Source organism: Octopus sinensis, linkage group LG27 (genome assembly GCF_006345805.1).
Source record: "Octopus sinensis linkage group LG27, ASM634580v1, whole genome shotgun sequence".
Classification (NCBI taxonomy): domain Eukaryota; kingdom Metazoa; phylum Mollusca; class Cephalopoda; order Octopoda; family Octopodidae; genus Octopus; species Octopus sinensis.
Window position 1 is genome coordinate 15,102,879 of NC_043023.1, and position 26,053 is coordinate 15,128,931.

The 26,053-nt window shown below is 39.6% G+C and overlaps 3 protein-coding genes and 1 long non-coding RNA gene across 6 annotated transcripts in view; 3 read left to right on the forward strand and 1 right to left on the reverse strand.

The window, feature by feature from the left end:
• The window catches only part of LOC115225313 (cleavage and polyadenylation specificity factor subunit 3), a 48,400-nt gene extending 42,985 nt beyond the window's left edge, over positions 1-5,415 (forward strand). Inside the window, exons 16-18 of one of the 3 annotated variants that reach the window (XM_036513976.1) lie at positions 2,246-2,415; positions 3,906-4,066; positions 4,875-5,415. In XM_036513976.1, coding sequence (XP_036369869.1) covers positions 2,246-2,415; positions 3,906-4,019 — 284 coding nt within the window. In that variant the 3' untranslated portion in view covers positions 4,020-4,066; positions 4,875-5,415. Of the gene's footprint in view, positions 1-2,245; positions 2,416-3,905; positions 4,359-4,874 lie in introns of those variants that run through there. The other 2 variants (XM_036513977.1, XM_029796260.2) reach the window with 2 other exon arrangements.
• Positions 5,416-13,593: 8,178 nt separating this feature from the next.
• Positions 13,594-18,204, reverse strand: LOC118768159 (zinc finger protein OZF-like). Its single transcript, XM_036514092.1, has 2 exons — positions 17,867-18,204; positions 13,594-16,268 (listed from the first exon to the last, which is right to left on the reverse strand). The coding sequence occupies exon 2, from the start codon at positions 15,901-15,903 to the stop codon at positions 14,272-14,274; it is 1,632 nt and encodes a 543-aa protein (XP_036369985.1). The 5' UTR covers positions 15,904-16,268; positions 17,867-18,204; the 3' UTR covers positions 13,594-14,271.
• A 327-nt stretch (positions 18,205-18,531) lies between these two features.
• Positions 18,532-22,326, forward strand: LOC118768144. The gene is made up of 2 exons (XR_005004005.1): positions 18,532-18,944; positions 21,902-22,326. It is a non-coding gene; the product is annotated as an uncharacterized LOC118768144 (long non-coding RNA).
• A 729-nt stretch (positions 22,327-23,055) lies between these two features.
• LOC118768133 (zinc finger protein 845-like) lies at positions 23,056-25,213 on the forward strand. The gene is made up of 2 exons (XM_036514003.1): positions 23,056-23,599; positions 23,687-25,213. Exons 1-2 carry the CDS (start codon positions 23,116-23,118, stop codon positions 24,970-24,972), a joined length of 1,770 nt encoding a protein of 589 aa, XP_036369896.1. The 5' UTR covers positions 23,056-23,115; the 3' UTR covers positions 24,973-25,213.
• The last annotated feature ends 840 nt before the right edge of the window (positions 25,214-26,053 follow it).

Here is a 26,053-nt window from a genome sequence, read left to right on the forward strand (position 1 = left end):
GTGCTGAATATGGTGAAAAGAAATGGGATCACCATCATCATCATCATCATCATCATCGTCTAACGTCCGTTTTCCATGCTGGCATGGGTTGGATGGTTCAACCGGGGTCTGGGAACCAGGAGGCTGTACCAGGTTCCAATCTGATCTGGCTGTGTTTCTACAGCTGGGTGCTTTTTACGTGCCACCGGAACAGGTGCCAGGGGAGGCTGGCAATGGCCATGATGGGTTGGTGCTTTTAACGTGCCACCAGCACGGATGGTGCTTTTTACGTGCCACTGGCACAGGTGCCAGGAGAGGCTGGTAACGCCCACGATCGGTTGGTGCTTTTTATGTGCCACCAGCACAGAAGCCAGGGGAGGCTGGCAACAGCCACGATCGGTTGGTGCTTTTTACGTACTACCAGCACAGAAGCCAGTGAAGGTGGCGCTGACATCGACCACGTACGGATGGTGCTTTTCAGGTGCCGGGAAAGGCTGGCAACGGCCACGATCGATTGGTGATTTTTACATGCCACCAGCATGGAAGCCAGTCAAGGCGGCGCTGGCATCGGCCTCATAGAGATGGTCCATTTTCCATGCCACCGGCACAGGTATCGCAACCACATGGTTCCACATTCAGTCCCATTGCATAGCATGTCCAGCAAGTCTTGTACTATAGCTGCAGCCTGACCAAAGCATTATGAGTAGATTTGGTAGATGGAAACTGTAAGAAGCCTACTTTATATATATGCTTGTGTGTCCCCCAGTATCTGTGTTTGTACCTCCACCACTGCTTGACGACTGGTATTGGTGTGTCTAGTCGCTTGTAACTTAACAGTTTGGCAAAAGGGACCAATGGAATAAGTACCCCCAATAGTAAACTGGTACTTATTTTTTTTTTGGCCCCGCATAGATGAAATGCCACTAAGTATTATGCCCAGTGTGCTAACGTTTCTTGTTTCTTTATTGGCCAAAAGGGGCTAAACATAGAGGGGACAAACAAGGACAGACAAAGGGATTAAGTCGATTATATCGACCCCAGTGTGTAACTGGTACTTAATTTACCGACCCCCGAAAGGGTGAAAGGCAAAGTCGACCTCGGCGGAATTTGAACTCAGAACGTAGCGACAGACAAAATACCTATTTCTTTATTACCCACAAGAGGCTAAACACAGAAGGGACAGACAAACAGATTAAGTCAATTACATTGACCCCAGTGCGTAACTGGTACTTAATTTACTGACCCCCGAAAGGATGAAAGGCAAAGTCGACCTCGGCGGAATTTGAACTCAAAACGTAACGGCAAATAAAATACTGCTAAGCATTTCGCCCAGCGTGCTAAAGTTTCTGTGAGCTCACTGCCCTTATGTGCTAACGTTTCTTATTTCTTTACTGCTCACAAAGGGCTAAACATAGAGGGGACAAACAAGGACAGACAAACGGATTAAGTTGATTACATCAACCCTAGTGCGTAACTGAGTGAAGGCGCATGGCTCAGTGGTTAGAGCGTCGAGCTTACGATTGTGAGGTTGTGAGCTTGAATCCCAGACTGGGCTGCGTGTTGTGTTCTTGAGCAAGACACTTTATTTCACGTTGCTCCAGTTCGCTCAGCTGAAGAAATGAGTTGCGACGTCACGGGTGCCAAGCTGTATCGGCCCCTTTGCCTTTCCCTTGGATAACACTGGTGGCGTTGAGAAGGGAGGCCAGTATGCATGGGCGACTGCTGGTCTTCCATGAAACAACCTTGCCCAGACTTGTGCCTCAGAGGGTAACTCTCTTGGTGCAAACCCATGGTCAGTGTCTGACCGAAGGGGGGTCACCACCAGTGCGTAACTGGTACTTATGTAACCGACCCTGAAAGGATGAAAGGCAGAATCGACCTCGGCGGAATTTGAACTCAGAACGTAACGGCAGACGAAATACCGCTAAGTATTTCGCCTGGTGCGCTAACGTTTCTGCCAGCTTGCCGCCTTAAATCTGATCATATTTCTCTCTACTGTAAGCACAAGGCCCAAAATTTTGGGCGAGGGGGCCAGTCGATTAGATCAAGCCTAGTACACAACTAGTACTTAATTTATCGGCCCCGAAAGGCTGAAAGGCAATGTCAACCATGCCAGAATTTGAACTCAGAATATAAAGCCAGGCAAAATACTGCTAAGCACTTTGCTCGGTATGCTAACGTTTCTGCCATCTTGCCACCTTACCTTGCAAGCAAATATATCACATCTACCTGTCTGTTACACTCTCTTTCTCTCTTTTTGCTATAGATGTTCCACCAGCCCTGGAAGTTTGTGACGAACACTTTAAGGAATGTCTGGAGAAGATGCTGATAGATATGTTCGGTGTGGAATCCATCAAGGACCCCTCCAAGTCTCAGAATGGTATACTCAGCATCACTGTCGACAGCAAAACGGCCAACATAGAACTGGCCACCCAGGTATGTTGCTCTCACCTTTGTCCTTCTTGCCATTTGCTAGAAGTGTGTGTGTGTGTGTGTATATATGTGTGTGTGTGTGTGGAGGCGCAATGGCCCAGTGGTTAGGGCAGCGGACTCGCGGTCATAGGATCGCGGTTTCGATTCCCAGACCAGGCGTTGTGAGTGTTTATTGAGCGAAAACACCTAAAAGCTCCACGAGGCTCCGGCAGGGGATGGTGGTGATCCCTGCTGTACTCTTTCACCACAACTTTCTCTCACTCTTACTTCCTGTTTCTGTTGTACCTGTATTTCAAAGGGCCGGCCTTGTCACTCTCTGTGTCACGCTGAATATCCCTGAGAACTACGTTAAGGGTGCACGTGTCTGTGGGGTGCTCAGCCACTTACACGTTAATTTCACGAGCAGGCTGTTCCGTTGATTCGGATCAACCGGAACCCTCATCGTTGTAACCGACGGAGTGCTTCCATCCATATGTGTGTGTGTGTATGTATATATAGGTGTGTGTATGTATATATAGGTGTGTGTATGTATATATAGGTGTGTGCATTTGTGTGTATGCATATAGGTGTGTGTATATATATATGTGTGCATGCCTAATTGTTTATGTATGTTTATGTATACAGGTGTGTGTGTGTATGCATGTATGTATATAGGTGTGTGGGTATTTGTGTGTATGTGTGTGAATATGTATGTGTAATGCTGTGTGTGTGTATAGGTGTGCACGTGTGAGTATGTGTGTGTACATGCATGCATGTGTGTGTGTATAGAGGTGTTTGCATTTCTGTGTGTATGTAGGTGTGAGTATGTATATATATATGTGTGTGTGTGTGTGTGTGTATGTATGTATATTGATGTGTGAATGCGTATGTGTTTATGTATATAGGTGTGTGGTTATTTGTGTGTATGTCTGTGTGCATGTGTATGAGTATATATGTATAGTGATGTGTGTGCATGCATGTGTGTGTGTATGGGAAGAGCAAAGAAGTAATGTTTATGAAATCTAAGGTTTACTGCTGAGGTGACGAGTGGTGTGCCTTGTCTGAGGTTTATAGCTGAGGTTGACTGTAGTGACAAGTGGAGTGGTGTGTCTTGTCTAAGGCTTGTAGCTGAAATTGATAGAGTTGACAAGTAGAGTGGTGTGTCTTGTCTAAGGTTTACAGCTGAAGTGATCAAGTAGAGTGATGTGTCTTGTCTAAGGCTTGTAGCAGAGGTTGGCTGAGGAGACAAGTAGAGTGGTGTGTCTTGTCTAAGATTTATAACTGGTGCAGATATCGAGAGACCGGATAGCAATTCATTTCTTATTTCTGTCATCTTTTAATTTTCTAATGATCACCCCATTAATGATCATTTACATAATTTATGTCACAAACCCTACCTACCTACTTACCCCCCCCTTTTTTTATTTGTTCCCTCACTCTGTTCCTCCTCTCTGTCTGTCTCTGTCTCCCTTGTTCTCTCTTTCTACTGTCCATCTGTTTGTGTGTTCTTGCAGAAGGTGTCCTGCGATGACCGGCTGTTACAGCAGACCCTGGAAACAGCGGTGAGCAAGCTACACCAGGCCATCACGCCCATCAACACGAAGAAGGCTGAGGCGACCCACTCTTAGCAAAGGAGGAGATAACACACATACACACACACTATGTTATACATCAAATAGGATCTTTTCCTTTTGAACGGCAATTTGTAACATAATTTCTAGGTAACTAAAAAGTTTTAAAATTCATATACTGGTAGAATGTGTTTATAAAACATCATTTTTTTCTTGGCTTTATTGAGAAAATTCTATACTTTGTAACATAATTCATCTTTAATTTTGAGCATTTCAGAAATTTCGACCAATCAATGACGTCTATTGAGGTGAAATCATTCTGTGCCATATGAATATGTCCCTCATTTAAGAAACAGATTGAGTTTATTTACATTTGCGAAGAAAAAAGATACCCTTCCCCCCACCCCTAACCCTAACCCTAAAACAGATTGAAATGCAATAGATCGATACTAGGGTTATAATTATGGGTGACAATTTTATACGACACCGCTACGGAAAATGGGATTTTTTTCTAGCGGTGTCAAAGGAAAATGTCACCCATAATTATAACCCTAGTATTGATCTATTGCATTTCAATCTATTTTAGATTTAGGGTTAGTCAGGGTTAGGGGTAGGGGAAGAGTATCTTCTTTTCTTCGCAAATGTAAATAAACCCAATCTGTTTCTTAAACGAGGGACATATTCATACAGCATGGAATGTTTTCACCTCAATAGACGTCATTGATTGGTTGAAATTGCAGAAATGCTCGAAATTAAAGACGAAATATCTTACAAACTATAGAATTTTCTCAATAAAGCCAAGAGAAAAGGATATTTTATAAACACATTCTACCAGTATACGAAGTTTAAAAGTGTTTAGTTAACTAGAAATTGTGTTGACATGTACCGTTCAAGAGGAAAAGATCCCATCAAATATGCTGTTCCCATTATGACCACCCCCACCAAGTCAACAACAAGATCTACTGGAGTCGAACCAAAGGGTGATGTGAAAGGAGACAACCAAGGCTGATGCGATTCTTTGCTGAAGTGAGACTAAAAACACCTGGCACAGACACACACACATACACATTCACACGCACACCTGAATGTGTATATGCACATACATATATTAGCACATATTTGGAATATATACGTAAAACTGCGTCTGTACATGTGCATATGCGTGTGAGTGTGTGTGTGTGTGTGTATATATTTGACGTGGGTTCGATTCCTGGACCGGGTGTTGCGTTCTTGAGCAAGGCACTTCATTTCACGTTGCTCTGCGATCATTTCGACACCTGACATGTGGCACCTGTTTTGCACCTGTACAGGTAATATCGATCTGATGGCGGGAATGAGCTTGTGTCTACACAGACATTTGATCACTATAAACAAATCATATGTGTGGTTGTTCGGTAAGAAATTGTCGAACCTTCATACGTCATCTAACAACGGGAGAGTCCATCACATATAAAATAATATAATATATATATATAAACATATATATATGTATGTATATATATATGTGTGTATATATATATATATATATGTATATATATACATATATATATGAATATATATATATATATATAAATATATATATGTATATATATATGTTTGTGTATATATATATATATATGTTTGTGTGTGTATATATATATATTATATATGTATATATATATATATATATATATATGTTTGTGTATATATATATGTATATATATATATATGTTTGTGTATATATATATCTATGTATATATACATGTTTGTGTGTGTGTGTGCATGTATATATAGTTCTTGTATATGTATTGTTCTTGTCTGTCTTTTTTACTATACGTGTTTTATATATATATTACCTTGAAGCAATTAAAGAAATTGAACAATTTAATAAAAGAATATAATTAATTATAAAAATGGGTGTATTTCATTTTTTTAGTCTATCTTTATGTGTTATAAACTCTTTTACTGAATTGTGAATGCTGAACCTTCTGGAGATGACAGACGACCGAGATATGTGGTGCATTACTGTACTGGAGAAGACCTTCCCATCACAACAGAATTGAGATCCTGAAACCAAGGTGTCACTTAAAAAACATTGGTGTAGGTGTTGCTGCCATGTGAAAAACACTTGTGCTGGTGTCGCATAAAAAGCATTGGTGATCATCATCATCATCGTTTAACGTCCGCTTTCCATGCTAGCATGGGTTGGACGATTTGACTGTGAACCAGATGGCTACACCAGGCTCCAATATTATCTGGCAGAGTTTCTACAGCTGGATGCCCTTCCTAATGCCAACCACTCTGAGAGTGTAGTGGGTGCTTTTACGTGCCACCGGCACAAGGGCCAGTTAGGTGGTACTGGCAATGGCCACACTCAAATGGTGCTTTTTATGTGCCACCTGCATAGGAGCCAATCTGGTGTTACATAAAAAGCACTGGTGATGGTGCCATGTAAAAAACCTGCAGTCCACTCTAAAGTGGTTGGTGTTAGGAAAAGCATCCAGCTGTAGAAACCAAGCCAAAAATAGACTATGGAACCTGGTTCAGCCTCTGGCCTTATCAGTTACTCGTACACTTGACAATGAGTCCACTGCATCTTGTAGCAGGAACAGCAGTAAGCTGCAAGCTGGCAGAATCGTTAGCACGCCGGGAGAAATGCTTAGCGGTATTTCGTCTGCCGTTACGTTCTGAGTTCAAATTCTGCCGAGGTCGACTTTGCCTTTCATCCTTTCGGGGTCGATTAAATAAGTACCAGTTACGCACTGGGGTCGATGTTATCGACTTAATACCTATGTCTGTCCTTGTTTGTCCCCTCTATGTTTAGCCCCTTGTGGGTAGTAAAGAAATAGGCATTTCGTCTGCCGTTACGTTCTGAGTTCAAATTCCACCGAGGTCGACTTCGCATTTCATCCTTTCGGGGTCGATAAATTAAGTACCAGTTACGCACTGGGGTCGATCTAATCGACTTAATCTCCTTGTCCTTGTTTGTCCCCTCTATGTTTAGCCCCTTGTGGGCAATAAAGAAATAAGAGATGTTAGGATGTCAGGCGAAATGCTTAGCAGTATTTCGTCTGCTGCTACGTTCTGAGTTCAAATTCCACCAAAGTCAACTTTGCCTTTCGTCTTTCCGGTGTTGATTAAATAAGTACCATATTTCTTTACTACCCACAAGGGGCTAAACACAGAGAGGACAGACATAGGTATTAAGTCGATTATATCGACCCCAGTGCGTAACTGGTACTTAATTTATCGACCACGAAAGGATGAAAGGCAAAGTCGACCTCAGCAGAATTTGAACTCAGAACGTAACGGCAGACGAAATACCTATTTCTTTACTACCCACAAGGGGCTAAACACAGAGGAGACAAACAAGGACAGACATCGACCCCGAAAGGATGAAAGGCAAAGTCAACCTCGGCGGAATTTGAACTCAGAACGTAACGACAGACGAAATACAGCTAAGCATTTCACCCGGCATGCTAACGTTTCTGCCAGCACGCCGCCTTATTAAATAAGTACCAGTTACGCACTGGGGTCGATATAATCGACTTTATCCCTTTGTTTGTCTCCTCTATGTTTAGCCCCTTGTGGGCAGTAAAGAAATAAGAAACAGCTGTAAGCTAAGGAAGTTCAGATGAAAGTTGTTTATTCTTTTGTCATGCTCTTTACTCTTTACTCTTTTACTTGTTTCAGTCATTTGACTGCGGCCATGCTGGAGCACCGCCTTTAATTTACTTAAAAGATTCAGTAATCTTTCGGCTACCAAATAAACTGAGTTATTATTATTATTATTATTATTATTATTATTATTATTATTATTCAGGTCTCTGCTTGGAATCGAACTCGGAATAGTAGCCTGTGCTCTTAACCACTACGCCATATGATCATCTCTATTTTTATTGAGTAACTAGCAGTATCGCCCGGCGTTGCTCGGGTTTGTAAGGGAAATAACTATAAAGCATTTTTAGAGAGTTATAGCCAAAAAATGGAAAAAAAATGATGGTAAATTTTTTTTTAGTTAAAAAGGTCGAGTTGCGTCCCCTAGACAGTCTGTGGTTTTTTTTTCTGATTCTCGACCCCATGTCGAATTTATCGATTTTTTTCAGAACTGGGGGAACTTTTCAAAATTTTCGCTGCGTTAGTTTTGAATTATGACATTGGGCTATGTGTGTGTCAAGTTTCATCAGAATCGGTTGAAAGCCGTGGTCAGGGTGAGGGTACAACCAAACAGACACACAGAAACACACACAGACAAACTGCCATTTTTATATAGAGAGATTTTTAGTCAAACTAATCGATCCCAGTACTTTATTTTTTAAGCCACGCACTTATTCTATCAATCTATTTTGCCAAACTGCTAAGTTACAGAAACATAAACACACCAACACTGCAGTTCTGTATTTAAGAGATGAGGAGTTATGTACATTTATTTACATTCTCTTTTACTCTTTTACTTGTTTCAGTCATTTGACTGCGGCCATGCTGGAGCACCGCTTTTATAGTCGAGCAAATCAACCCCAGAGTTTATTCTTTGTAAGCCTAGTACTAATTCTATCGGTCTCTTTTGCCAAATTGCTAAGTTACAGGGACGTAAACACACCAGCAGCAGATGTCAAGCAATGCTAGGGGGACAAACACAGACATACAAACATATATACGATGGGCTTCTTTCAGTTTCCATCTACCAAATCCACTCACATGGCTTTTGTCGGCCCGAGACTATAGTAGAAGACACTTGCCCAAGATGCCACGCAGTGGGACTGAACCCGGAACCATGTGGTTGGTAAGCAAGCTACTTACCACACAGCCACTCCTACGCCTTATTTACATTCGACAGATATTTGTCCTCATCTTTGTTGTTAACAACGTTTTGGCTGTGTGATAAGTAGCTTGCTTACCAACCACATGGTCCCGGGTTCAGTCCCACTGCGTGGCATCTTGGGCAAGTGTCTTCTGCTATAGCCTTGAGTTGACCAAAGCCTTGTGAGTGGATTTGGTAGACGGAAACTGGAAGAAGCCCATCGTATATATATATATATATATATGTGTATATGTATGTGTGCATATGTTTGTGTGTCTGTTTGTCCCCTCAGCATTGCTTGACATCTGCTGCTGTGTTTACGTCCCTGTAACTCTCTCTGTGGGATGAAGTTAAAATGATAGACAGAGAACACCACTGGAAAATACGAAAACTAAAAGAAGCAGCACATATTCTAGGACACAATAACCTCCTAAGCAGACTATGTGCAGATATGAGCAGCATATGGGAACCGGTATTAAGGAAGGATAGGAGAATATTAGATTTATAAGCCCTAAAATTCACTCAATAATTACCCACATGCATATGGCGTAGTGGTTAAGAGCACAGGCTACTAACCCCAAGATTCTGAGTTCGATTCCAAGCACTAACAATAATAATAATAATAATAACATTGAAAAATACCTTAGGAATGAGAACCCAGGTTCAAAATTTCCCCAAGACACCTGAAGAAGGCTGGAGGTATATCAGCCGAAACACTGTGTTAACAACAAACAAGTTATCGCCAAGCTAACATGGCAGTCCAGAAAAATAGGACGAATGCTGCTGTTGATTAGCTCCTTCGAACAGGAGAGGTCAGCAGCTTCCCCTTGCTGGTCTGGCATCCACAGACTAGTTTTGAGGTGGTTGCCTCTTATCAATGTGGAGTAGCCGAACCCTGCAAGCGTCGCTTAAATAGAGAATACCAAACTCATTCCCTATGGATACCGTATTTATTACAACTCATGGCTTGTAAACGTATCTAAGTCGCTTTCGCTCGTTAGATACGTTTACAAGCCACGAGTTGTAATAAATACGGTATCCATAGGGAATGAGTTTGGTATTTTATTTATTACACACGAATAAACGACCATATTTTATTAACCCAATAACTAAATTCTTCACGTTTAGTTGTAACTTATGAATGACAAAAGTAGTGCCGTCACCATGACCTTGGGTCATCACCATGAATTGACCAATCAGAAGCAGCGCTGTCACCGTGACCTCGGGTCATCACCATGGATTGACCAACCAGAAGCAGCGCTGTCACCGTGACCTCGGGTCATCACCATGGATTGACCAATCAGAAGCAGCGCTCGCAGTATCTGACATATGTTAGATACCAAAAATATCTCAAAGTGTTCTCACTCACATGTGTGTAATAAATCTTTATTATAGGCACAATGGCCCGAATTAAGAGGGGACATTACAATACAGGACATGGGGTACATATAATAAAAAAATCAAAAAGGATGGTATGACAATGAATTAAATGGAATGTCTTATGAGCCCCCCAAAGCTCGCAGTTTCATTTACAATTACAATTGCGTTATTCAGGGCTCTCATCTGTGGAATGGAAGCACTCCATCGGTTACGACGACGAGGGTTCCAGTTGATCCGAATCAACGGAACAGCCTGCTCGTGAAATTAACGTGTAAGTGGCTGAGCACTCCACAGACACGTGTACCCTTAATGTAGTTCTCGGGGATATTCAGCGGGACACAGAGAGTGACAAGGCCGGCCCTTTGAAATACAGGTACAACAGAAACAGGAAGTAAGAGTGAGAGAAAGTTGTGGCGAAAGAGTACAGCAGGGATCACCACCATCCCCTGCCGGAGCCTCGTGGAGCTTTAGGTGTTTTCGCTCAATAAACACCCACAACGCCCGGTCTGGGAATCGAAACCGCGATCCTATGACCGCGAGTCCACTGCCCTAACCACTGGGCCATTGTGCCTCCACATCTCATCCGTAATGTACTCGAGTAACTTCTCCTGTTCTATTATACCTGGCAACCAGTCATACTGAATGTATTTCATTACGCATACAGGTGTATACACATTTTTCAGTTTCCTTACTGTCTCTATTTCTACAATCGCCGCCTTCACTTGGTCACCAAATATCCTCGGGTTCAACTTCACTCTAATTAGACTTTTCATATTTGATAATAATAATAATGAAATTATTGTATACAGTGCTCAGGTGCACCACAACTTGTCAAAAGTGCATATAAAGCATATGCAGTAACGTACAAATGTCTGGGAAGTGAACAGTGTATGAGTCAGATACATGCTTGTGTGTGTATGGAGGGGAGAAAATCAGGGGTAGTGTTGGTGAATCTCAGAAAGCATGGAAGTTTTGAAGGATGCAGTGCTCCAACAACTAACAACTGATGCCGGCAGTTTGTTCCACGCTTCAGCAACTCTCAGCGTGAAAAAATGTTTCCTGAAGTCATGGGAGCTGTGCTGTTTTCTTACTTTGTAAATATGTCCACGGGTGTTAGATGGGTGGAGTTTGAAGAGGTGCTCAGAGTTATTGTTTGTGCGGTGGTTGCCAACCTCTTCTCAATTTCCTTGTCCTTCTTGTACAATATTATAGCTTCAAGATTTCTTCCTTTTGGTTTTCCTCCTTCCTTACATATTTTCAGCTGTTCTTCTACTCTTCTATCCCATTCTTCCGTTACCTGACAATTTGAAACTTCACTCACTTTCGTTTCTGTATCTTTCTCTTCGTGTGTTCGATTCTCTATCTCGTTGGTAGACTTCTTTCTAGCTTTTTTCTTTTTTTGTTTTGGGTGGTGATTCTACCCGCATTCTCTTCTGTTCTTTCCTTTTCTTTCTCCTTCACCAACTCGTCACCACTTCCCACATTATCTGTAGTCACGATTTCGTCTTCCACATTCGCCTTCTGTAACTCCTCTGTCAAAGCCTCCAGTGTTATCGTTTTCTCTTGTACTTCTCTTAGCGGACACATATCCTTCATGTGGCCTCTAATTTTGCATTTCTAACACACTGGGGGTCTCCCCTCCACCACGACTCTGAGACGTGTCTCGTCGGGGAACACCAACTCCTCTGGGATGTTATACAGGTCTGGCATGGTTATGTGAACCAAAGCCTGCACCGCATAACCCCACCACTTTACTTCTTTCGACTTTTCTACCTTCAGTATGTCGACACTCTCTTTGCAGTTGAATACTATTGCCGCTACAATTCTTTCCATGTTCAGTTCCGGTGGAATTTTGCTGATTCGTATTCTCACTGCTCTCTTTCCACAATAGTTAGGTAGTAACACCCATTTTTCAGTTTTCAATATTTTCGTGGCGTTCCTCTTTGTTTTCAAAATGAACGACTACTGTTGCGTATTTTCTACCTCTATTGTAGAATGTAGTTTCTCCTTCAATTCCCTGTAGACACCTCTCGATTTCCTCCACCTCTGCCACTTCTATTCTCTTCGAAGCCACGTGCCACGTTCTGTATGTTATAGTACGCTTCTCTGCTTCTTTCGCTTCGTCTTCGGGTGGTGTGACCCTCAGGCAAGCACCCTCCTTCTTGAAGCTGTTGAAGTATTTCTTTAAACTCTCCTTCTCGACGACCACTTCCTCCAACTGCAGTTCGCATAAGTTTGGGCTTGCATACCCAACGAAAACTCCAACAATTCACCTCGCCGTAACAGCTTCCACCAACGAATTCGAACTCACAACCGCAATACACAATAACCGTAACACAAAAACCCAGCAGGCGTAGCTGCCGACCGACTGTACAAAGGATTATTTACCTAAATTCAGTGGAATACATCCACTGGTTTTCAAAAATAGAAATATATCTATTTCTAATTCTCTCTAAAGGAGACTTCGGCAGCAGTACTGGATATTAACAGTTATCACCAAGTTAACATGGCAGTCCAGAAAAATAGGACGAATGCTGCTGTTGATTAGCACCAAGAAGCTATCGCCTCTAGCTTGCTATGTGACACACAAATCTGTGTCCATTATAACTATATATAGCTTCAAATGAAACATTTATAATAATTAAAGAATAAAATAACTTTATTTTTGTTTCAACTTGTTAAATTCATTCACAAAAATTGATGAAATCAGATTTCCGTAAAAAATGAGCATGTTGTATCATTTTTGCATGGGTTACACAAAGGTACATGTTTGGTTAAGTAGGGTAGGTGCCGCCTGACTGGCACCTGTGCCACTGACAAGTAAAAATCACCATCCAATTGTAGTCATTGCCAATCCCATCTGACTGGCTTCCATGTAAAAAGTACGCACTACACTCACGGAGTGGTTGGTGTTAGGAAGGGCATCCAGCCGTAGAAACCTTGCCAGAACGGATTGGAACCTGGTGCCACCTCCTGGCTTGCCAGTCGGCAGTCAATGTTTGTGTCATCACTATAATTTTTGGCTGAATGTTCTGCATATAAAACTACAGACAAATAATTAAAGAGTAAAATAACTTTATTTTTGTTTCAACTTGTTAAATTTATTCACAAAAATTGATGAAATCAGATTTCGGGAATTTAGGAAAAATAAGCATGCTGTATCATTTTTGCATGGGTTACACAAAGGGACATGTTTGGATAAGTAGGGTAGGGGTAAGGCTTGTGTAAAGTATATTGCAGTCTCCCCCAAAACAGTAACAAACAGCAATAAACCACCAGCTTGGACTGGGAGATGTGGTGCAGTAGCACAAAGGGTGCAGATCCTGGGACCCCTGAGTGTGTCCGGCAGAGGATAACTGATCATGGCTGGGAACTGGAGTGTAATACATTTGTGTCAAAATAATATATCCTCAAGAAAACAGAGCAAATTAATATAATCAATATTGTTTGAATAAAAAACACAAATCGTAATTAGTGAGTTGATGCAAATGAGGAAAATGTGAAAAATGAATTTATTTTGTAAAAAGTAATACATTTGCTGTATTTTATTCAGCAGGACATCTGTTTTATCATTGATATTGTTATTGATCAATATGAATAAGTATATGTTTAGTTAAGGTAGATTATTGAAAGAATGACTTAGGGTGGAAGATATTAAGCGACTAGAATCCTTCGATCACCTCTGTCTACGCTGCATCCTTCGTGTCTGATGGCATCACTTTGTCTCCAACAATTCGGTGCGACACCAGTGCAAAATCACCTCCCTCCAACAAGTCGTCCTAACAAGACGTCTGCGTTGGCTGGGTCAGACCCTCCATCATCAACCAGGAGAATTTATCTACGAAGCAATTGCCCCAGCTCCCCTTCAGGGTTGGCGAAAGCGATGTGGTGGACAACGGAAAACCTGGCTGATGACAGTCAAGGCTGATCTGGAACTCAACATAGGCCCCCATATCTATGGCGTTCACCGCTAGAATAAGGAGTGGTTTGAGATCATGCAGTCCTTAGCCTCAAATCGCCAGGTCTGGTCGGTGTTTGTGAGAGATGCAGCATTGAGGATGAATGAAGCCAGCTCAACCCACCCCGGGTGAATGCTGTCTCAAGACTCAAGAAGAATGATTTAGCACAGACAACACAGTCCTATTAACCTTATCCTGTATGAATATGTTTATGTCTAGTTAAGTGGTTTCTCTGAGAGAATGATTTACCACAGATATCACACTGATATGGTTTCTCTCCTGTATGAATGGATTTGTGTCTATTCAAATTACCGATCTGAGAGAACGATCTACCACAGATATCACAGCAATGTGGCTTCTCTCCTGTGTGAATACGTCTGTGTTCAGCTAACACATATTTTCCAGAGAATAACTGGCCACAGAACTCACAGTGATATGGTTTCCCTCCCATATGAACATATTCATGAGACACAGGGGAGCTTTTCAAAGAGAATGACTTTCCACAGACCTCAAAGTGATCAGCTAACTTATTGCTTTCAGAGAATGATTTTCCACATATCTCACAGCAATGTGGCTTCTCTTCAGTGTGAGTATATTTATGAGAAGTAAGATTATAACTTAGACCAAAAGATCTGTCACCAATATCATCACATTGATATCGTTTCTCTCCTATATGAATAAGTTTGTGAGAAGCAAAATTACTTCTGAAAGAGAAAGTTTTGCCACAAATATCACAGTGATATCGTTTCTCTCCTGTGTGAGTATATTTGTGAGAAGTAAGGGTACTCTTTTGAGAAAATGACTTTCCACAGATATCACAGTGATATCGCTTCTCTCCTGTATGAATATATTTATGAGAAGTAAGATTACCTCTTTGAGAGAAAGATCTGCTACATATATCACACTGATATCGTTTCTCTCCTGTGTGAATGTATTTATGAGACGTAAGGGTACTCTTACGAGGGAATGACTTTCCACAGATATCACACTGATATTGCTTCTCTCCTGTATGAATATATTTGTGAGAAATAAGCGTACTTTTGCGAGGGAATGACTTTTCACAGATATCACACTGATATTGTTTCTCTCCTGTATGAATAAGTTTGTGAGAAGTAAGCGTACTCTTGTGAGAGAATGATTCTCCACAGATATCACACTGATATGGTTTCTCACCTGTATGAATGGATTCATGAGAATTAAGGGTACTCTTTTGAGAGAAAGACTTTCCACAGATATCACAGTGATATCGCTTCTCTCCTGTGTGAGTATATTTGTGAGAAGTAAGGGTACTCTTACGAAGGAATTTCTTTCCACAGATATCACACTGATATCGTTTTTCTCCTGTGTGAATATATTTGTGAGAAGTAAGGGTACTCTTTTGAGAGAATGTTTTGCCACAGATATCACAGTGATATCGCTTCTCTCCTGTATGAATGTATTTATGAGACGTAAGATTACCTCTTTGAGAGAAAGATCTATCACAGATATCACACTGATATCGTTTTTCTCCTGTGTGAATGTATTTATGAGATGTAAGATTGCTTCTTTGAGAGAAAGATCTGCTACAGATATCACACTGATATCGTTTCTCTCCTGTATGAATATATTTGTGAGAAATTAGGTTACCCTTGCGAGGGAATGACTTGCCACAGATATCACAGTGATATGGCTTCTCTCCTTTACAAATATGTTTGTGTTTAATGAAATTCCTCTGAGTAGAGAAAGACTTTTTACAGATATCACAATCATATGAAGTTTTGTTTCTTTCTATTGTCATCTCATCAGAAAACAAGCCATCCTTTACATGACTCACAGAACTCATTGTTCTGGATTTCTTATACAACCACAAGTGATATAGTTCTTGTTTTCTGTGGTATATATTTCTATATTGTTTCAAATACTTCTACTGCAATATTTCCAACAGCAATTCTGACTTTTGTCAATATCTGAAGATTTCTCAAAGTTCAAGTCGAATGTAAAGTACTTTTGTAAATATTCCAGGCAATGCAGAAAACAAAATGCTGCTATGAATTTAGAAGAAATATTTCTCAGGTATCCACCATAGATATATCATACGAACAGGGTTACAATCATTATTTATAGCATCTTCTTCTCGTGTTCAAAGCATAATCAATATTAACGATGTATCTGCAGTAAAAACCCGTGTATGGCAGAGCGTCAGAGGTTCTGAAATGATAGAGAAAATATTTAAAAAGTAGAGATTCAACAATTGGAAATATTACTACATTTTCATAATGATAAACTTTCGATATCAACTTTTACCTGAATAATTGGTCTTTACTATCATCATTATCATCATCATCATCATCATTTAACGTCCGTTCTCCATGCTAGCATGGGTTGGACGGTTTGACCGGGGATCTGGTAAGCCAGGAGGCTGCACCAGGCTCCGGTCTTATCTGGCAGAGTTTCTACGGCTGGATGCCCTTCCTAATGCCAACCACTCCGTGAGTGTAGTGGGTGCTTTTTACGTGCCACCTGCACTGGTGCCAGGCGAGGCTGGCAACGGCCACGGTCGGATTGGTGCAATTTATGGAAGCCAGTCAAGGCGGCACTGGCTTCGGCTACGATTCGGATGGTGCTTTTTACGTGCCACCGTGACACTATATATTTTGTTATTGATCACTGTTGTTCAGTTCCTGGTCATTCCCGACTGAGCAGATTTATCAAAATTAGGTTTTTATAACACATCAAACAACAGTGTAATATTCACCCACCACGAATTTCCCCTCTTTACCTCTCCATCGCCCATGGTAACCGGCACTGTCCATGCTTTTAGTTGCCAGAAGTGAAAGTCGTCAACTTCGTGTATTTCCGTCAGGTTTTATACCTTCGTTAATTTACGCCGTTTATTTACGTACCACCACGCTGTTAGGTTTATAAAGTTTATAAATAAACATTTCATTCCATGTTCTGTTAAACTTTATAAATAAATAGGCGATCTTTCGTCTCTAGTAGACCTTTCCGTCGATTTCCGTAAAAAACATTTTTTTTTTTTTACATATGGGCTTGCGGGAACTTTTGAAGTTCACACACACACACATGTACATCAATGCTCCCATGCACGGTAACTTCAAAAGAACTTCCCTCGTCAAATAATCGCTTTCTCTTAGTCTCTTTCGCTCTCATTACTTCAAAAGTTCCCGCAAGCCCATATGTAAAAAAAAAAATGTTTTTTACGGAAATCGACGGAAAGGTCTACTAGAGACGAAAGATCGCCAATAAAATATATTCTTGCATTATTCATTATTGTTTTTAAAAAAGAAATCACACCAAATCTGCACAAATGACCACCACCACCGCGATCACATACACCAATTGAAGTTCAGTTCAAAGTTTATAAATAAATACATTTCCAACAAGTGTCCTAACTCATTTCAGAATGCTCTGTTTAACCAAGAGGTGTGTGACCAATTGAAGTACTCGAGTGGATTTGGTAGAAGGAAACTGAAAAAAGCCCGTCGTATATATATATATATATATATATATATATATATATATATATATATATATATATATATATGTACGTGTGTGTATATGTGTGTGTGGTTGTTCCCCACCCACCCAACATCGCTTGACAACCGATGCGGGTGTGTTTACGTCCGCGTAACTTCGCGGTTCGGCAAAAGATCCGATAGAATAAGTACTAGGCTTACAAAGAATAAGTCCTGGGTTCGATTTGCTCGACTATAAAGGCGGTGCTCCAGCATGGCCGCAGTCAAATGACTGAAACAAGTAAAAGACTAAAAAAAAGAATATCTTACCTGCTAAGGTTAATTATTAATCAGTGTTTTCATGCGAAAACAATATCTTTTATTAGACAAAGGAACGATCAAATAATCCCGAAGTTGTGTACATCATTCCGTTATGCATTTGTCAGATACTAAAAGGAAGTTTACGATTTTTAGCTGTAGTCATTCGAGAATGGAGACTGGAGGATCAGAAATGCTAGAATATGTTTTGAAGTATTAAACCTCGAAAAAGTTCAGGACTAGAACAGCAGAAACACAAAATATTCCTTCTGAAGTTAGAATTTCCGGCGGAAATTGTTAATTCCAGCAGCAAGGTGCCCCTTCCCTGCATATAACTCCTCATGGCTTTGTTATTATTTTGGGGGAAATTCTCAGAAAATTTTTTTCTATACAAGGGAAATTATACAGCTATGATAATTTTTTTGGTACTATTTTTTTGGTCCCGGTGCGCGCACTCGCGTACTCGCGCAACCGCACTGGCTAGTCGTGACTAGTCGATCCTTACCTTGTGTGAAAAAATTATTTATTTTGTGTTTTATTTACTTTGCCAGGCAACGTTCTAGGATCGACTAGTCACGACTAGCTAGTGCGGATGCGTGAGTACGCGAGTGCGCGCACCGGGACCACCCTTCTTAAATAGTACCCAAAAAATTATCATAGCTGTATAATTTCCCTTGTATAGAAAAAAATTTCACAAAAAAGTTTCTGAGAATTCCCCACAAAATAAACCAAGCCATGAGGAGTTATATGCAGGGAAGGGGCACCTTGCTGCTGGAATTAACAATTTCCGCCGGAAATTCTAACTTCAGAAGGAATATTTTGTGTTTCTGCTGTTCTAGTCCTGAACTTTTTCGAGGTTTAATACTTCAAAACATATTCTAGCATTTCTGATCCTCCAGTCTCCATTCTCGAATGACTACAGCTAAAAATCGTAAACTTCCTTTTAGTATCTGACAAATGCATAACGGAATGATGTACACAACTTTGGGAATATTTGTTCCTTTCCTTGACTCCCCGTTTGATGGTTCCTTTGTCTAATAAAAGATATTGTTTTCGCATGAAAACACTGATTAATGATATACCATAGCAGGTAAGATATTCTTTTTTTTGGCAATCTTTCGTCTCTAGTAGACCTTTCCGTCGATTTCCGTAAAAAACATTTTTTTTTTTTACATATGGGCTTGCGGGAACTTTTGAAGTAATGAGAGCGAAAGAGACTAAGAGAAAGCGATTGTATGACGAGGGAAGTTCTTTTGAAGTTACCGTGCATGGGAGCATTGATGTATATGTGTGTGTGTGTGTGTGTTTGATGGGGTGTGGGAGACAGACAGTATGTTGTGTAAGTGAAGTGCTTCTGTTAGTGTGTGAAGAGACAGAGTAATGTGTAAAAGAAAGAGATAACTGAAATTTTTTACTCGGTGTATATGTATGTATATTACTTCAAAAGTTCCCGCAAGCCCATATGTAAAAAAAAGAAAATTTTTTACGGAAAGGTCTACTAGAGACGAAAGATAGCCCAATAATGAATAATACAAGAATATTTTTAGGTTAATATAGGGCGTAACAAATATCAGAAAATCAAAAAAAAAATTCGCGCACGCGAAAGGGGGGTGGGGGAGAGGCCTCGGAAAATTCACATCGGGAAGTTCCGAAAGCGTCTGAGGGGCTGACCCGGGCACCAAAACAAAAAAAAAATAGTGTAATATGTGTAAAACAACTTGCTCTAAACGAATATGAAAAAAAAATGCGCTCTCGAGAAAGAGGGGTGGGGGAGAGGCCTCGGAATATTTATATCGGGAATTTCCGAAAGCGTCTGAACCGGGCACAAAAACAAAAACAAAAACAGCGTAATAGGTGTAAAACAACTTGCTCTAAACGACTATCATGAAAAAAATGCGCGCTCGCGAAAGGGGGGTGGGGGAGAGGCTTCGGAAATTTCACATCTTCAGTCCACGGCCTTTAAACTAAGAAAAAATAGTGTAATTGGTGTAAAACTACTTGTTCTAAACGAGTATCAAGAACACACACTCACACATGAATCATAAACTCCGTATTTCGCAAAAAAAAAAAATAAAGAGAAGAAATTCTGGAAAAAGTGAAGAAATGTTGGATCTCCGCCATGTGAATCAAAATACGTGTCAGAAACATCTTGAAATACTACAGAAATTATGTTACGAAAATGATAATGTATACATACCTCTTTGAGTGGTCCATCGATAATGATGATAAAGAAATGAGTTGGATTTGAACTCAGAATATTGACTAACACAACTACATACTACAAGACTCAAAATATTCAGCCAAGTCACCACCCTTTAACTAGCAATAATAATAACATCAATAACATAACAGCCAAAAGATTTATTTGTTCTGAAAATAACAATCATAGTAAATAAATATGTTCTTTAATATTCACATTCATGTGCACAGTTAAACACACTTACATACAAACAGTCACGCATGCATAATACAGAACGGAACACATAAATGAAGGATGCATTACTTAGTATATATTACATCTAGAGAATTTTGATTAATAAGTCAAATATGCAAATTATAAAGATAATTAATTGCTTTACTAAACAGTGTTGTAAAGGTGAAAGAATAAATTTGGGAAAAAAATACACGCCAAAACTAATTAATAAAGGATAATTAGGGAAGGATTGACACAAAATAATAATTTTTTCTGTCTTTTTTTCTGATAAATGCATCTTAATAAGTGAGAAGAATTGCATATATCTGAACTATTTCAAAGAAAAGCATAAATTTAATGTTTAAAATAGCTTTAACCAAGGAATGAGATCCAACATTTCTTCACTTTTTCCAGAATTTCTTCTCTTTATTTTTTTTTTTTGCGAAATACGGAGTTTATGATTCATGTGTGAGTGTGTGTTCTTGATACTCGTTTAGAACAAGTAGTTTTACACCAATTACACTATTTTTTCTTAGTTTAAAGGCCGTGGACTGAAGATGTGAAATTTCCGAACCCTCTCCCCCACCCCTCTTTCGCGAGGGCGCATTTTTTTTTGTCATATTCGTTTAGAGCAAGTTGTTTTACACATATTACACTATTTTTTTTTTGTTTTGGTGCCCGGGTCAGCTCCTCAGACGCTTTCGGAACTTCCCGATGTGAATTTTCCGAGGCCTCTCCCCCACCCCCCTTTCGCGTGCGCGAATTTTTTTTTTCATATTCGTTCATAGGAAGTTGTTTTACACCTATTACACACATTTTTTTTTTGATTTTCTGATATTTGTTACGCCCTATATTAACCTATTTTTATTTATAAAGTTTAAACAGAACATGGAATGAAATGTATTTATTTATAAACTTTATAAACCTAACAGCGTGGTGGTACGTAAATAAACGGCGTAAATTAACGAAGGTATAAAACCTGACGGAAATACACGAAGTTGACGACTTTCACTTCTGGCAACTAAAAGCATGGACAGTGCCGGTTACCATGGGCGATGGAGAGGTAAAGAGGGGAAATTCGTGGTGGGTGAATATTACACTGTTGTTTGATGTGTTATAAAAACCTAATTTTGATAAATCTGCTCAGTCGGGAATGACCAGGAACTGAACAACAGTGATCAATAACAAAATATATAGTGTCACGGTGGCACGTAAAAAGCACCATCCGAATCGTAGCCGAAGCCAGTGCCGCCTTGACTGGCTTCCATAAATTGCACCAATCCGACCGTGGCCGTTGCCAGCCTCGCCTGGCACCAGTGCAGGTGGCACGTAAAAAGCACCCACTACACTCACGGAGTGGTTGGCGTTAGGAAGGGCATCCAGCTGTAGAAACTTTGCCAGATAAGACCGGAGCCTGGTGCAGCCTCCTGGCTTCCCAGATCCCCGGTCGAACCATCCAACCCATGCTAGCATGGAGAACGGACGTTAAACGATGATGATGATGATGATAATGATGATAGTAAAGACCAATTATTCAGGTAAAAGTTGATATCGAAAGTTTATCATTATGAAAATGTAGTAATATTTCCAATTGTTGAATCTCTACTTTTTAAATATTTTCTCTATCATTTCAGAACCTCTGACGCTCTGCCATACACGAGTTTTTACTGCAGATACATCGTTAATATTGATTATGCTTTGAACACGAGAAGAAGATGCTATAAATAATGATTGTAACCCTGTTCGTATGATATATCTATGGTGGATACCTGAGAAATATTTCTTCTAAATTCATAGCAGCATTTTGTTTTCTGCATTGCCTGGAATATTTACAAAAGTACTTAACATTCGACTTGAACTTTGAAAAATCTTCAGATATTGACAAAAGTCAGAATTGCTGTTGGAAATATTGCAGTAGAAGTATTTGAGACAATATAGAAATATATACCACAGAAACCAAGAACTATATCACTTGTGGTTGTATAAGAAATACAGGACAATGAGTTCTGTGAATCATGTAAAGGATGGCTTATTTTCTGATGAGATGACAATAGAAAGAAACAAACAATCATATGATTGTGATATCTGTAAAAAGTCTTTCTCTACTCAGAGGAATTTCATTAAACACAAACATATTTGTAAAGGAGAGAAGCCATATCACTGTGATATCTGTGGAAAGTCATACTCTCACAAGAGTACCCTTACTTCTCATAAATATATTCACACAGGAGAGAAACGATATCGTTGTGATATCTGTAAAAAGTATTTCTCTACTCAGAGGAATTTCATTAAACACAAACATATTTGTAAAGCAGAGAAGCCATATCACTGTGATATCTGTGGAAAGTCATACTCTCACAAGAGTACCCTTACTTCTCATAAATATATTCACACAGGAGAGAAACGATATCGTTGTGATATCTGTGGAAAGTCTTTCTCTCAAAAGAGTACGCTTACTTCTCACAAACTTATTCATACAGGAGAGAAACCATATCAGTGTGATATCTGTGGAGAGTCATTCTCTCGGAAAAGCACCCTTATTTATCACAAATATATTCATACAGGAGAGAAACCATATCAGTGTGATATCTGTGGAGAGTCATTCCCTCGCAAAAGCACCCTTATTTATCACAAATACATTCACACAGGAGAGAAACCATATCAATGTGATATATGTAGCAGAAATTTCTCTCGAAGAGGTAATCTTACTTCTCACAAACTTATTCATACAGGAGAGAAGCGATATCAATGTGATATCTGTAATAGATCTTTCTCTCTAAAAGGTAATCTTAATTCTCATAAATATATTCACACAGGAGAGAAACGATATCAGTGTGATATCTGTGGAATGTCATTCTTTCACAAGAGTAACCTTACTTCTCATAAATATACTCACACAGGAGAGAAACGATATCGCTGTGATATTTGTGGCGAAACATTCTCACAATCTTCTATCAAACATATTCATAAACTTATTCATACTGGGGAGAAGCCACACCGTTGTGATATCTGTGGTAAATCATTCTCCATACGAAATAGTTTAAAAACTCACAAACGTATCCACACAGGAGAGAAGCCATATCACTGTGATATCTGTGATAAATCATTTTCTGTAGGAAGTAGTTTAAAAACTCACAAACTTATTCATACAGGTGAGAAGCCACATGGCTGTGATATCTGCGGTAAATCATTCTTTGTAAGAAGAAATTTAACTGTTCACAGACTTATTCACACAGGAGGAGAGAAGCCACAAATGCGACATTTCTGTGACATATGTGGAAAATCATTCACAGGAGGCAATAAGTTAGCTGATCACAAACACAGTCATACAGGAGAGAAACCATACCAGTGTGGGGTCTGTGGGAAGTCATTCTCTTTCAAAAACTCCCTTGTGTCTCACAAATATGTTCATACGGGAGGAGGGAAATCATATCCCTGTGAGATCTGCGGTCAATCATTCTCTGCAAAATATATGTTAGCCATACACAGACGCATTCACACAGGAGAGAGGCCACATTGCTGTGATATCTGTGGTAAATCTTTCTCTCATAAAAGTAACTTTAATAGACACAAATACATTCATACAGGAGAGAAACCATATCAGTGTGATATCTGTGGAGAGTCATTCCCTCGGAAAAGCACCCTTATTTATCACAAATATATTCATACAGGAGAGAAACCATATCAGTGTGATATCTGTGGAGAGTCATTCCCTCGCAAAAGCACCCTTATTTATCACAAATACATTCACACAGGAGAGAAACCATATCAATGTGATATATGTAGCAGAAATTTCTCTCAAAAAGGTAATCTTACTGCTCACAAACTTATTCATACAGGAGAGAAGCGATATCAATGTGATATCTGTAATAGATCTTTCTCTCAAAAAAGTAATCTTAATTCTCATAAATATATTCACACAGGAGAGAAGCGATATCAGTGTGATATCTGTGGAATGTCATTCTTTCACAAGAGTAACCTTACTTCTCATAAATATACTCACACAGGAGAGAAACGATATCGCTGTGATATTTGTGGCGAAACATTCTCACAATCTTATCAAAAACTTATTCATAAACTTATTCATACTGGGGAGAAGCCACACCGTTGTGATATCTGTGGTAAATCATTCTCCATACGAAATAGTTTAACAACTCACAAACGTATTCACACAGGAGAGAAGCCATATCACTGTGATATCTGTGATAAATCATTTTCTGTAGGAAGTAGTTTAAAAACTCACAAACTTATTCATACAGGGGAGAAGCCACATGGCTGTGATATCTGTGGTAAATCATTCTCTGTAAGAAGAAATTTAACTGTTCACAGACTTATTCACACAGGAGGAGAGAAACCACAAATGCGACATTTCTGTGACATATGTGGAAAATCATTCACAGGAAGCAATAAGTTAACTGATCACAAACACAGTCATACAGGAGGGAAACCATATCCCTGTGAGATCTGCGGTCAATCATTCTCTGCAAAATATATGTTAGCCATACACAGATGCATTCACACAGGAGAGAGGCCACATTGCTGTGATATCTGTGGTAAATCTTTCTCTCAGATCGGTAATTTGAATAGACACAAATATATTCATACAGGAGAGAAACCATATCAGTGTGATATCTGTGGTAAATCATTCTCTCAGAAGAGGTACTTAAATAAACACAAATGCATTCATACAGGGGATAAACCATAGCACTGTAGTATCTGCAGTAAATCATTCCGTTTAAGAAAATATTTAATTAATTACAAGTCTGCTCATACTGGAGAGAAACTATGTGACTGTGATGTCTGCAGCAAATCATTCTTTCCGGAATATGCTGTATATACTTATAAACGTATTCATACAGGAGAGAAACTCTATTGCTGTGATACCTGAGGTAAATCATTCTCTGTGGAACAATATTGAACTCATCACAAATACATTCATACAGGAGAGAAATCATATCACTGTGACATCTGGGACAAGTCATTCTTTCATAGAGAGAAATAATAAACTAAACACAAACATATTCATACAGGATAAGATTCTTATGACTGTGTAATCTGTGCTAAATCATTCTTTCAATAATCTACCTTAACTAAACATATACTTATTCATATTGATCAATAACAATATCAATGATAAAACAGATGTCCTGCTGAATAAAATACTGCAAATGTATTACTTTTTACAAAATAAATTCATTTTTCACATTTTCCTCATTTGCATCAACTCACTAATTACGATTTGTGTTTTTTATTCAAACAATATTGATTATATTAATTTGCTCTGTTTTCTTGAGGATATATTATTTTGACACAAATGTATTACACTCCAGTTCCCAGCCATGATCAGTTATCCTCTGCCGGACACACTCAGGGGTCCCAGGATCTGCACCCTTTGTGCTACTGCACCACATCTCCCAGTCCAAGCTGGTGGTTTATTGCTGTTTGTTACTGTGTTTGGGGGAGACTGCAATATGCTTTACACAAGCCTTACCCCTACCCTACTTATCCAAACATGTCCCTTTGTGTAACCCATGCAAAAATGATACAGCATGCTTATTTTTTCCTAAATTCCCGAAATCTGATTTCATCAATTTTTGTGAATAAATTTAACAAGTTGAAACAAAAATAAAGTTATTTTACTCTTTAATTATTTGTCTGTAGTTTTATATGCAGAACATTCAGCCAAAAATTATAGTGATGACACAAACATTGACTGCCGACTGGCAAGCCAGGAGGTGGCACCAGGTTCCAATCCGTTCTGGCAAGGTTTCTACAGCTGGATGCCC